The 12772-nt window shown below is 36.1% G+C and overlaps 1 protein-coding gene across 1 annotated transcript in view; it reads right to left on the bottom strand.

Annotated features, from left to right (window-relative positions):
• The window catches only part of ABCA9 (ATP binding cassette subfamily A member 9), a 64732-nt gene that overhangs the window by 30856 nt on the left and 21104 nt on the right, over window positions 1-12772 (bottom strand). Inside the window, exons 9-19 of the mRNA XM_059378412.1 lie at window positions 11803-11950; window positions 11229-11397; window positions 10401-10462; window positions 9305-9415; window positions 8708-8883; window positions 8367-8486; window positions 7611-7749; window positions 6889-6979; window positions 4522-4661; window positions 1453-1572; window positions 153-351 (exon numbers count right to left, since the gene is read on the bottom strand). Of these exons, the coding sequence (XP_059234395.1) occupies window positions 153-351; window positions 1453-1572; window positions 4522-4661; window positions 6889-6979; window positions 7611-7749; window positions 8367-8486; window positions 8708-8883; window positions 9305-9415; window positions 10401-10462; window positions 11229-11397; window positions 11803-11950 (1475 nt within the window). The remainder of the gene's footprint in view (window positions 1-152; window positions 352-1452; window positions 1573-4521; window positions 4662-6888; window positions 6980-7610; window positions 7750-8366; window positions 8487-8707; window positions 8884-9304; window positions 9416-10400; window positions 10463-11228; window positions 11398-11802; window positions 11951-12772) is intronic.

The raw sequence follows: 12772 nt of genomic DNA, 5'->3' as shown, positions 1-12772 counted from the left end.
ACCCACCCAAGCAATTAGAAATTATTTTCTGTGTTAAAAAAAAATGACCATATGCAATTGCTGTGCTTTATCTCGGAGGTGTGTTTGTTTTTTCCCCTTGCATTTATTTCGAGAGCACTGACCCAACATATCTGAAACACCTGGGTACTCACATGGTCAACAAGGTTTTTTTTTCATTCTTTAACTTGAGGAAGCGAACTTTTGCTACTGCAGAGAGCTGTTGTCTCCAGAGAGCCATGCCCCGGATGGATTTCTTTGTTTCCTTAAAGGAAGACAAAACTTGTTCCAGCTCAACAAGGCTTCCTGTGTCTTTTGTCCTATTACTTTGTAACTCTCCCCAAATTTCATCATCTATAAAACATAAAATCGATAATTTATAAGGTGTCATTTTAGATGCGTATTACTTAGATTTCTTGACGACCGTCTTTCCACCAAGTGGTGTTGGTGAAGAGAATCTTGGGCAAGGAGATGCTAATAAATGAATTCGTGGCATTATGAGAATAACCACTAAAGTAAAGGAAACAAAGCAAAAAAAAAAAAAAAAGCATAATACAAGAAGAAAAACTAATGACATAATAAAAGAAATAAAGAAATCTTGTTTTTTTTTTTAAAAGGTTTGGGTCTATAGCCTCAAGGACTTAATTCATTCTAGGAAAGTCAATGAAAAGAAACCCATATTTAGCTTAGAAAAAGATAAACTATCAGTATTTCTGACTAAGGTAGAAAAGCCAGTATGTATAGAACCCTCCCTATCCCTTAAAATTGGCATATTTTAAGGATATAAGAATATAAAATTGGTAGAGACAATATTTTTTTCATGTAGCCATTTCTTGAAGACAAGAAAAAGGTTACTTCTTTTGGAAGACATGCCTAGAGAAACTGATCACCTCTAGACTTTTAGAAAGCTCTAATATATGTATACTAAAAGTTAAGCGTAACCACAAGTACGTAACTTCAACAGTGGGAAAAAGAGAGAAAGAGGTATTTTTAAAAACCTACTCAACCAATAAAAAAAATAATCAAAAAATACTGACAGCAAATCTTCTCATAACAACAATGGAATCCTGAAGACATTGAGACAATATCCTCAAAATGTTACAAGAAAAGTTAACTGTCAACATACAACTCTAATTTCCTTCTCTCTATAGCACTTACATATTTATTGTCTACTCCATGAGGACCTAATCTTGTGCACTGCCATATCCCATGCCCTTAGTAAAATGCATACTACAAAATAAGGAATTTAAGAGGGGGGACCAGCATTGGGAGAAAAGGGAAGAAAGAGACAGAAATACATCTCTTCTCTGCTCTAAGAATTCCCAAGACCAGAATCAGAATCAGAATCAGATCACCTCCCAAAACATACAACCTCATCTATATTTTCAAGATAGAATATTCTACAGAAAGGTAAAATTGAAGTTTCTTCTTCTTCTTCTTTTTTTATTTTTTTACCTGATTCATCAATAGCTGATTTTCCTTCTAATTTCAAGAACACTTCATTCAAAGTTGTCATGGAAACGCCATAATTCTCAATGCCTTGGTTAGAGCATCTATCAAGGTCCCTGTAAAGATCTAAAAGTAGTCACAGAAATGCATTAGAAGAATATAATTTGTAATGATATTAAGTAACTATATTTTTCAATAATAGATAACATGGGTGAGAGCCCAAAAGCATTCATGAGAAAGAAAGCTATGATATAGACTTTCCCTTATTTCTAAAATAACCTATACAGTGTGCTTCCATGTCTTGAGTATAAAATTATAATCATCTATGTTTCATTCTTGGAAAGCTACATATGCTGAGTTCATTAAGAAATATTATGTTTTATTTATTCTGTTTTAGAAAATTAATTCTGGGGACGTCTAGGTGGCTTAGTTGGTTAAGCCACTGCCTTTGGCTCCGGTCATGATCCCAGGATCCTGGGATTGAGTCCTGCATTGGACTCCTTGCTCGGCAGAGAACCTGCTTCTCTCGCTGCCTCTGCCTGCCACTATGCCTGCTTGTGTGTACTCTCTCTCTCTCTCTGACAAATAAATAAATAAAATCTTAAAAAAAAAACTAATCTGTTTGATAATGGAGAATGTAATAAATGAACTGAATGCTGTGGTCTCCCATAAATCCCCATAAATCTGTATGTTGAAACCCTACCTCTGGTGTGATGGTATTAGAAGGTGGGGGCTTTGGGAGATAATTAGGATTAGATGAGGTCCTTAGAGTGGAGGGATTAATACCTTTGAAAGAGTCACAAGAAATCTGGCTTCCTCTCCCTGCTCCCTGCCATATGGGAAGACCAGGAGAAGTCTGCACTCTGCAACTCCAAAGGGGTATCTCATGAGAACCCAAAGGTGCTAGAACCCAGATCTCGGACTTTCCAGCATACAGAATCATCAAAAAAATCAATGTCTACTGTTTGTAAGACCCCCAGTCTACAGTACGCACTATAGCACCTATGAATGACTAAGGTAGGAAATATTAAATTCTAAAACCCCACTCACTCAGGAATATAAGAATGTAAGAATGCTCTTAGGAATAACTTGTAGGCAATAGACTACAAATGCAAAAGAACTAATGTTTATAGAAATAATTAGGTGATTCACAATCTTCCCTATTTTAGAGAAATACATAAGTTAAAGGAAAGAACAAAGTATGTATGTAACTTTGCATTTACTCTCTCTTTTCCAGCTTCTGACTATGGTATGAAGATTACACAAGAGCCTTCAAAGAAGGAAGGACTTGAGAGACAAAACCTAGGAGACTCTTAACTATAGGAGACACCCTGAGGATCCCTGGGGGGTCGGGGATGGGGTAACTGGGTGATGGGCATTAAGTAGGACAAGTGATGTAATGAACACTGGGTGTTATAGAAGAATGATGAATCACTGAGCTCTACTTCTGAAACTAATAATACACTCTATGGTAATTAATTGAATTTAAATAAAAAATAAAAGAAACATCATGCTGCAAAAAAATGTTTTAAAAAGAAGATATGTCTTTATAGGGATTCGTAGGCCACTTTGAGGGTTGTTTTTGGTTTTTTGTTTTCTTAAAGATACTGGGCATACTTTGAGGGCAGTTCAGGAAAATTTGAAGTAGAATAAAGGATGAACTAATTCAAATATTGGGAGAAATTAAAGGTATCTATCTTAAAGGTGTGTTAGATAAATAAAAATACAGAAGTAGTCATGATTTCTAATGAGTTCTAAGTGTTGGTTCTTTTTCAGTCTTTTTTAAAATTGTGCATTCCCCTCTGAAATGCATTTAACAAATAACCATTTAACACTTTGCTTTGTGGGTTTCATAAAGATTTCTGTTTCCATACGTACATGTATATCAAAGACATGGTGCACACATCTAGGACTACAGTTACTTCACTGATTCTAAGATAAATACATTTCATCATCTTTTACCGTATTTGAAATGAGCATGTATCCCAAATGTTGGCATGTCATTGTAAAGAAATGGCACCATTTCTTTCTATTTCACATCTTACAGCTGAGGCTATCTTAGACTTGAAGAAATACTATAACTTCTATGTCAGTTATGATTCTAGGTGTTGTGCTTATTTTTAATATTTTAATAATATGTTTAAATATATTAAATCATTTAATCCTCATGAAAATTCTATAAAGTTAGTACTACCATTATCCCTTTGTTACAAATAGGGAAACTAAAGTACAGAAAAGTAATATAATTTGTCCAGGATAATGGAGCTCATAACCGCCTTGCTGGGATTGAAACCTACCCAATCTGTCTCTATTATCCCAGCTTTCAATGATGCTACTGTCTAGTGCTGTATTTCCTTATGAACCATGATTATGGCAGGTTTATTCATTCAAGCAGACAGCCACAGAGCCATTAGCATCCATTAAAAGCTGGCAAATTCCTTGAACTCAAAGTAAACACATTTTATGGTCATACTTTTTTTTTTTAATGCCATCTACCCCAAAACTCTTGGCAAATGAAAGTATATTGAGAGATGAGCTAGAAAAGTGGATGGCACTGAGCCTCCAGGCTTCTGTATTTGCAGCCAAATTGTAAGTTTAGAAGTTTGGCAACATATGGTTTGATTGTAATTACTATTCGGTTACTTGGATTATAATATTATGTCATGGTGTTTATAATAAAACCATGTACCTGTGCTGGTGTACCATTCCCTCAACTCCCATTTAATACTCCATGCTGTTTTCACAGGCCCCTCCTTGCCCAGACCAGGCTCTCTCATTCATTCCTGAAACAAATGTTCCAAATATTCCTAATTTTAGCTTGATGTGGTCCTATACCTCTTAACTGTCTAGGTTGCCACTTGAAGCATATTTGGTATCTTTTGCCTCAGTTTACTCATAAGTGATTTGGGGATAATATCAGGAGCTAATACTAGCAGTAACTCTGGAGAACATCAAAGGATTACGCACACTGCCACGCACTTAGCAAGCATAAAGATGTCAGCCATCATTCTTAAGGCAACTGTTATTGTTAGTAACATTGTTACAAATCATTCTGTGGTCTCTATGTTCTGTTACCTGGAAATTTGTTTGTCCTCTCCAAAGGCAAAATATATACAAGCTTTTCTTCACTCTGTGCCCTTAATTTGGCATCAGGGACATGTTGTTTAACAAGTGATGTTATACTGTCTGGATCACACATTTCATTCAGATGCAAACTGACATTTAAAAAGAGCATGTTAAAGCTATTTTTTATCCAACACCATCTCTACAAACAATTGTAGTAGGTTTGTTACTTCATTAATATTTATGAGATTTTATATATATATATATATATATATATATATATATATATATATATATAAAACACACACACACACACACACACACATATATATATATATATAGTAATGGAAGAAGTAAGACATAGTAAATAGTCCAAATATAGTCCAAACTATATAATCTAGAGGCACCAATGTAAGGGGTAATAATTCAAGTACTATTATTTGGAGGGAAGAGATATTCAGCTAGATGTTGGCTGGAGTGAGGTGGAGGAAATGCCTGATTTTCTCTCCATCTATCCAAAAGCTCAGCTTCAATTTCCCTTTTGCAATAAAGTATGGGTTTTACAAAAACGAAGACTTGAACATGGTGAACACAGACCGAGGATTAACTTGATAGAGTCATTAAGAACGTGTTTCTAATGTCCCACTGATCCATGTTCCTGAACTTAGGTTTAGTTAGTCTTCCAGCATCAATTTTCCATCAAAATTCCAATCAACGTTCTAATACTCAGCTCTCAAAGAATTTCAAAAGACAGAATAAAATAAAGTATGCAGGTGATCACACAGAGCCTTGCACCAAGTAAACCCTCCGTATATGTTAGCTAATTTTATCATTTTTTGGCCCCAAATTTATTCAACTTAAAGATGACCTGTGTTCTTAGTGAAAACATGCAAAGTTCTTCATGAAATCATTGGATTTTAGAAGCATCATTATTAGTCACATCCACTGAAATTTATTGAGGCTATCAAATAATGAAGATATCTCTTTGATCACACAACTTAAAAAAATCAATTTTAGATAAAAACTATTCTGTGTTTACAAGGCTCCATGTAATACATGATCCTGGATCCCAAACAGAAAGAATGCAGAACCTTCTGTAGAGGAGCTTGGAACATAGCTATAATATAAAGCAGCATATTTTGGAAGAAGTGAGAGAGAGGGAAGTTTAAGTCAGTTAAGCACTTGGCACCTTGTCAAATATTCATTCATTCAAAATTTTTAGCCTTAACTGCAATGTGGGTACATTACCACTATTATATAAGTTAAATTACTGAGGATCAAAGACAGGTTAATTAATTTGCCTGAAGTAACAATTCAAAATAGTGCTTCCCAGGTTCCAGAAAAGAGGATGCTTATTAAGGAGAAAAAATTCAGAAAAGACCTTTAAGGATGGACAAGATTTGAACTTGGTTAAAATGGGTTGGAGGAGGACATGTCAAACAGATGTCCTACCTTGAGCAGAGAGAAGACAACTAAATCATGGAACATACTTAGAAAACAGTGAGTGGTTCATTTTAGTTGGAAGGTATTGATTCGATTAGGTTGTACCAAGTAATCATGATGGAGTGATAGATTTGATCAGATTAAACCCTCCGTACATAATGTAGGGTATACCTTTAACTTCTGAGGATAAAGTGACTTAAGTTATTTTTTAAGAAATACTAATATTTTATCAGGAATTATAGGGAGAGATTCATATCACACCTGTAATCTTGGCCCAAAGATTCTACCACTTTAAATAATGTGAGATTGGGTCTATTACTAAAACTCCCTGACATGTCAGAGGCCAACAGTACCATCTTCTTACAGTTATTTGAAGGATTAAATAAATTATATGAGTATTCCACATGTAAATATCCTAGCAAGAACCTAGAGCATAGCCAACATGGGATAAGGGATAGACATTACTTAATGACATAACAATAGTAATAATAATAATGATTAATAATGATATTCATTATTATCAGGAAGGGAAAGAGATAGAAAAGAATGAGGGGGACTATGAAATCAGAGAGACTTGACATTGTCGTGATGAACAAAAAGGAGGCATTGGAAAAATGATGAGAGAGGGTGAGAATGTCACTACATTTCTCGTTGCAAACAATGTGTTGTGAAACTATTTTCCAAAAATGTTGTTTAAACTTAGTTTAAACTAAACTAAAGACATGTAGTCTCCATGTGTACAATCCCACCTGCCCTTCATATTAGCTAAGAAAGAGAGCAGTGTGGTGTCATTCTAACATAGCACTCTTGAAAAGATCTTAATAATTTTGTAGCCTACATACTAATACTGGACATATTAATGATCAATAACATACTAATACCAAGATCTCCTGTCTGCAACATGTTCTAACATGTCTCCAACAATACAGGTTGTACCTTAAATGGTAGCCAATGCCCCATTTCTTCTTCAGGAATAGAGAAGAGCCTGCACACTTCAGTCTCCCATTGGATATAAACACCTTCCTGTCTAAGCAGAAAAGAAAAACAATGCATTGTATGAAGAGGTTATTCTCTCATTGTTTATAAAAGAACAAATCCATTAATAATATATTTTAGGAGCATGATCCACTACAATATTTGCATTCTAATTCTGGTCATATGTAAGCCAATTTCCTCATTATCCAATAACTAAAATGTTATGTTAGTTTATTCTCTAGTATGTTGAGAAAAATTATCATATAGTGGAAGGATCTGTTTCAAGCCAACTGACTTTCCTAATAAAACATATATATATTTGAAGAGTATGCTATATATTTACAACCAATGAGCTCTTTGCAATAAGATCAGAATACATTTGTGGGACAATGTATGTGGAGATGTGGACATTCAAATGGATGAAAGCAAGAATCTCCTGTACACACACACACACACACTCACACACACACAGTAGCTGTGTTGGAACTTATCTACACATATTTCACCCACGTCCTTAATTTCTCCACTAAGATACAAGAGAAAACCAAGAACCACCATGGAAGGACATGGATGGAACTTGAAGGCATTAGGCTAAATGAGATAAATCAGAGAAAGCAAAGACAAATACTGTATCATCTCACTTATATGTGGAATCTAAAAAAAAAAAAAGAAAAGAAAATCACCAGCCAGGATGTCAGCTTCATCCATGAACTGAGTACTGAAGAGAATGACTCTATTGGATTTCCTCTCTTTTAGGAGGTTCCATACATGGTGCCTTGAAAGAGGATCTGACCCAGCAGTTGGTTCATCCAACAACAAAACCTGCACAGTAGGGAAACATAAAATCATTTTCCCCTTTCAGGTCAGTTTTTTGTTTTTTTTTTTAAGCAATATGGAACTAGAGGGTATTATGCTAAGCGAAATAAGTCAATCAGAGAAAGACAATTATCATTTGATCTCTGATATAAGGAATTTGAGAGGCAGGGCGGGGGGTTTGGGGGATAGGGAGGGAAAAATGAAACAAGATGGGACCAGGGAGGCAGACAAACCCTAAGAGACTCCTACTCTCAGGAAACAAACGGAGGGTTACTGGGGTTGCTGGGGGTGAGGGGGAGAGATAGGGTGGCTGGGTTATGGACATTGGAGAGGGTATGTGCTGTGGTGAGTGCTGTGAAATATGAGTGCTGATGATTCACAGACCTGTACCCCTGGGGCAAATACCTATATGTTAATTAAAAAAAAATACTCAATTCTTGGCAAAAAGAAAAATAATAAAAAATAAAAAATATATATGTGTGTAAAAGTGAGAGAAATATCTTACTATTTAATTTTTCATTTGAACAGTTCTTTTACATTCACCATTTGCGAATTCAGTCTGATGGAATACAATAGTTCCACAGTCCTCAATCTCATTCACCAGTAATTTTGGCTTGACTTACCTGAGGATCTCCTAAAATGGCAATCCCAAAAGTTAGTTTCCTTTTTTGTCCACCGCTTAAATTTTGAGCAAGAATATCTTGAATATTTTCCATCTCCAAGTCCCTTAAAACTTGTTGTATCTAACCAGAAAGAAAGAAAGAAAAAGAAAGAAAGAAAGAGATGTTTAGTCCAAAACCCAGCATGTTTGTTTTTAAAGACACAGTTGTTTTGCTGTTTATTGCCAAGGGCTTTTTTGCCCTTTTGATGATGAACCGTGTAGCAATAACACAATAAAATTGAGAATTTTCTAGATAAACAATTTCACGTTCATGGCTGTGTGGCACCTAATAGGTTCCTCTACCTCTTGTTCCACTTCACGTGGCTGAATCCCTTTTATTTTAGCGAAAAGCCTCAGATTTTCTTTCACAGTGAGGAAGCCAAACTGCACGTTGGATTGTGGACAGACTCCAGTGAGCTTGCTGATGCCTTCCAAGTCAGCCATTTCTGAAAGGGTGTGGTTATAGATGGTGACCGAACCTAGAAGCAGATGGTTAACAGTCAGCATTAGGATAACTCGCCATGCTTCATTTGCCTATTTTAAAGGGAAAAAAGAATGTGTGTACAATACTAGAGTCTTTTAAACATACTGTACCTTTATGGAGTACACTTTTGACTAAAAATGTAATGCTCACAATTCATCCGAACCAGCTAGAGTGCCCATTCATAAATCTACTGATCTTGAAATACTAAAACCACAAAGACTTTTCTAAATGAGTAGAACATACATCTATTAAAAGAAAACCTTGGAGAAACTTGAAAGATTTGTCTCTGAAATACCTGATGTGACTAGCAGTTAATGAGAGTACTAACTATTGAAATGAACCAACAAAACTAATTAATGAAAAAAACGCACAGTTAATTTACGGGCTCATGTTCTTGTCTGTAATTATCTTCTCACCTGACGTTGGGAGGGACAGTCCACTGAGCATGTTCAACAGGGTGGTTTTTCCAGCTCCACTGTGACCAAGGAGGGCAGTGATCTGGCCTTCGTATATGTCAAATACCAAGCCTGGCGTTATTACCAAAAAAAACCCAAAAAACAAAAACAAGATCCCATTCAGAGCCTACGTATTAACTTTACATTTGCCCCCCCAATTTTTTTTTAAGATTTTATTTTTTTATTTAGAGTGAGATCACAGCAGGGGGAAGGGCAGAAGGAGAAGAAGAGAGAAAATCTCAAGTAGACCCGTGCAGTGTGTGGTGCCAGATGTGAGGCTCGATCTCACGACCCTGCGCTGAAGACCTGAGCCGAAATCAAGAGTCTGACGCTTCACCAACTGAGCCATGCAGGTGCCCCCACATTCTCCAAAGTTTTTTATAATTTCTTATAGCATGTGTATATTTGGTTAGCAATATTCAAAATAAAATCCATCCCCAAATCCTTCTTTTGAAAATCGCATCTTCCTCATGAGACACACTTTATAGCTATAGCATTCTGATCATATATTATCATGTGATTAGCAATTTTTAGGATGAGGGCAGTTTTGTCATTAAAAATGGGCTGACTATAATAAAGATCATTTATTAGGATTAGGGAGTGTGAACATAAAGAACTTCATGATGCAGGGGCACCGGGGTGGCTCAGTGGGTTAAGCCTCTGCCTTCTGCTCAGGTCATGATCTCAGGGTCCTGGGATCGAGCCCCACATTGGGCTCTCTGCTCAGCAGGGAGCCTGCTTCCCTCCCTCTCTCTGCCTCTCTGCCTGCTTGTGATCTCTCTTTCTGTGTTAAATAAATAAATGAAATCTTAAAAAAAAAAAAAGAACTTCATGATGCAGTCATACAACTTTCAAACCCATAAGTTATCCATGGCACACCCTGACTTTCTAAAATTGTTCTATGGTTTTACGTATACTAAGGAGGAAACACAGCATGCTCACATGAAGGAGAGTTGTGGTCTGGAATATCTGTTCTTTATCCCCATGAAGACAGTACAACAGCGAGGCATAGTCACCAAATCGAACAACCATATTAAATACGATGTTAGTTCATTACCTTTCAAGGCTTCTACTTTTTCATGTTTTCCTTTTCTATATTCTTTCTTAAGATTTCTTATTCTGAAAAAGGGAGAAAAAGGTGTTAAGGGCGTTGTGGAAGTAGACAGAGAATTGAGGAATCAAGTCTTTGGAGTTGTGAGAGAATTCCAGGGGCTCTTTCCCTCACGTGACCCGTGGTGACAGGAACTTTCCTCAGGAGACCATGGCAAATTGAATGAGGAACAAATGTTGAGCAAAGACCCAGGGAAGTTAGGGATTTCTAGTAGCTTGGAAATAAAGAAAGCAGCACTGAATAAAACACATCCATATCTCAAATGGAAGATATGCATGGCATGAGGATCCTAACTTATATTTTCTTCTCATCTCTCTGGATGCTGGTCTCCCCTCTTCTGCATCACCCTGCCTCTCCCTTCTCCCCTTCTCCAATAGGAAGCAAAGAGGAGAGAGACAGAGGAAATTAGAGAGAAAAGATGAAGAATAACAAGGGATATGATGACAGTGTCTTTCCTAAAGAAAACAGTCACAGAAAGGGAGCACAGCATGAAGAAGAGGCAAAAAAGAAAATGAGAGAAATAGAAATAGGAAGATTATTTATTCTTTGATATTTGTTGTTCTGCAGTAAGACACTTGTAAATATAAATGCTGACAATGTGGGAAAACAGAGTGCTTTTAACAATAATTGTGGCCTTTTGTGAGTGGAGCGGCCTGGATATAGGTGGGTACAAAGAGGCACCCAGGAGATCTTTGTCACATCTGTGTTTTGCCAGATAGACGTTGGGTCCCTGGCCTGTTCTCCATTTGCACCTTCATGTAATTTATTTATTACCTGATGGCTTCTTTCCCATGGAATTCTGGAGACACTGGTTCAAAAGAGTCATTGGATGAAGAATTTGAATCTATTTCATTCTCAAGGGCCACATGATCAGCTCTTTGGTGTTGAAACCAAAAAGAGGAATTCAGGAAAAACCAAGGAGAATGTCGATGTCCATATTCAGCTATAAGAACAGGAGGCAATTGAGCATTGGATCGGTCACTTCTTTAAGGATTATTGATCACAGAACAGCTTGTCAAGGCAGCTTCTTTGGGAAGCATTTAGACACCCTTAAGATCCAGTACCAAGCACTAGCTTTCTTCATCTAGCACTAATATAAGCACTAATAGTATAATTATCCTTCATCTCTTGCTAATGTCTCTTTAAAAAGTAACAATTTAAAATATTGTGGTAGAATGAGATCTTAGAAAGCAATTCTATAAAATGAAATGCAGAATACCATTGGGCTTATTTTAGAAATTTTGAAAAAAAAAAGCTTGATAATTTATATTTGGTATGTTGTAAACAGTTATTTTAAAGAAATGCACTGAATGAAATTGCACTGAAACACAATTAGGTTACTACTTACTGGGCAAAATTTTGTCAAAATATAATGTCAAAGCCAAATACAGAAGACCATCAAAAACCAACATGAAAAGAGTAGCTATTATTAGGTATGGGTTGTCGGAAGAATCCAAATGGATGTTAGAATTCACATCATAGTCCAAATGTATAAGCTGGAAAAAAGATACATACACTGAATTTTAGAAGGATAAATGGAGTATAAAGAATTATCATTGTCTTATTTCTGCTGAACACTGAGATTGAAAAAAATAAAACACGGTTCCTGTCTTCACAGAGCTCTAATCTATTGGAAGACATGACACTGAATCCATATAACTACAAATCAATTTGGGAAGTTAGTGGAGGTGGGTACTGAAGGCTTAGAGACCCATTAGCAGAAGTGGGCAAATACTCTGGGAAGTGAAAACTCAAAGGAGGGACTGCCTAAGGATTTCATCCGGTGTGGGATGGGAGCAAAGGGGATGTTCTAGAAAGGGGACACTAGTTGAAAGTAAAAACATGAAAGGCTGGAAATACTTCAATGGCTGGACAAAAGACACAATCCTAATTTCTTATTATAATAAGAAATTGTACGTGGTACATTGTAACGCAAACTATAGTGCGTTACAATGAGATTATATGTAATATAATCTTTCATGTAGCATTTTACGGCTATGATGTCACATCTAGAATTAAGTTTTCCAAGAAGACTTAGAAAAGTTTCAGTTTCATGTACAATTGGCAATTAAAAATAAAAATTTATTTCTATTGAATTCCTGGTTTTCAAATACTTGTGATAGTATTAAGGGTCATGTTCCCTGTGCATTAAATAAGTTAAATGTTCGTTGGGAAAACCCATTGAAAGTAAAAGCAAAACCACGTCAATAATGGAGTATCAACCTATTTTTTTTCCTAATTTATTTTTTATTTATTTTCAGCATAACAGTATTCATTATTTTTGCACCACACCCAGTGCTCCATGCAATCCATGCCCT

Source organism: Mustela nigripes, chromosome 16, assembly GCF_022355385.1.
Source record: "Mustela nigripes isolate SB6536 chromosome 16, MUSNIG.SB6536, whole genome shotgun sequence".
Taxonomy (NCBI): domain Eukaryota; kingdom Metazoa; phylum Chordata; class Mammalia; order Carnivora; family Mustelidae; genus Mustela; species Mustela nigripes.
This window is presented reverse-complemented; position numbering and strand designations above follow the sequence as displayed.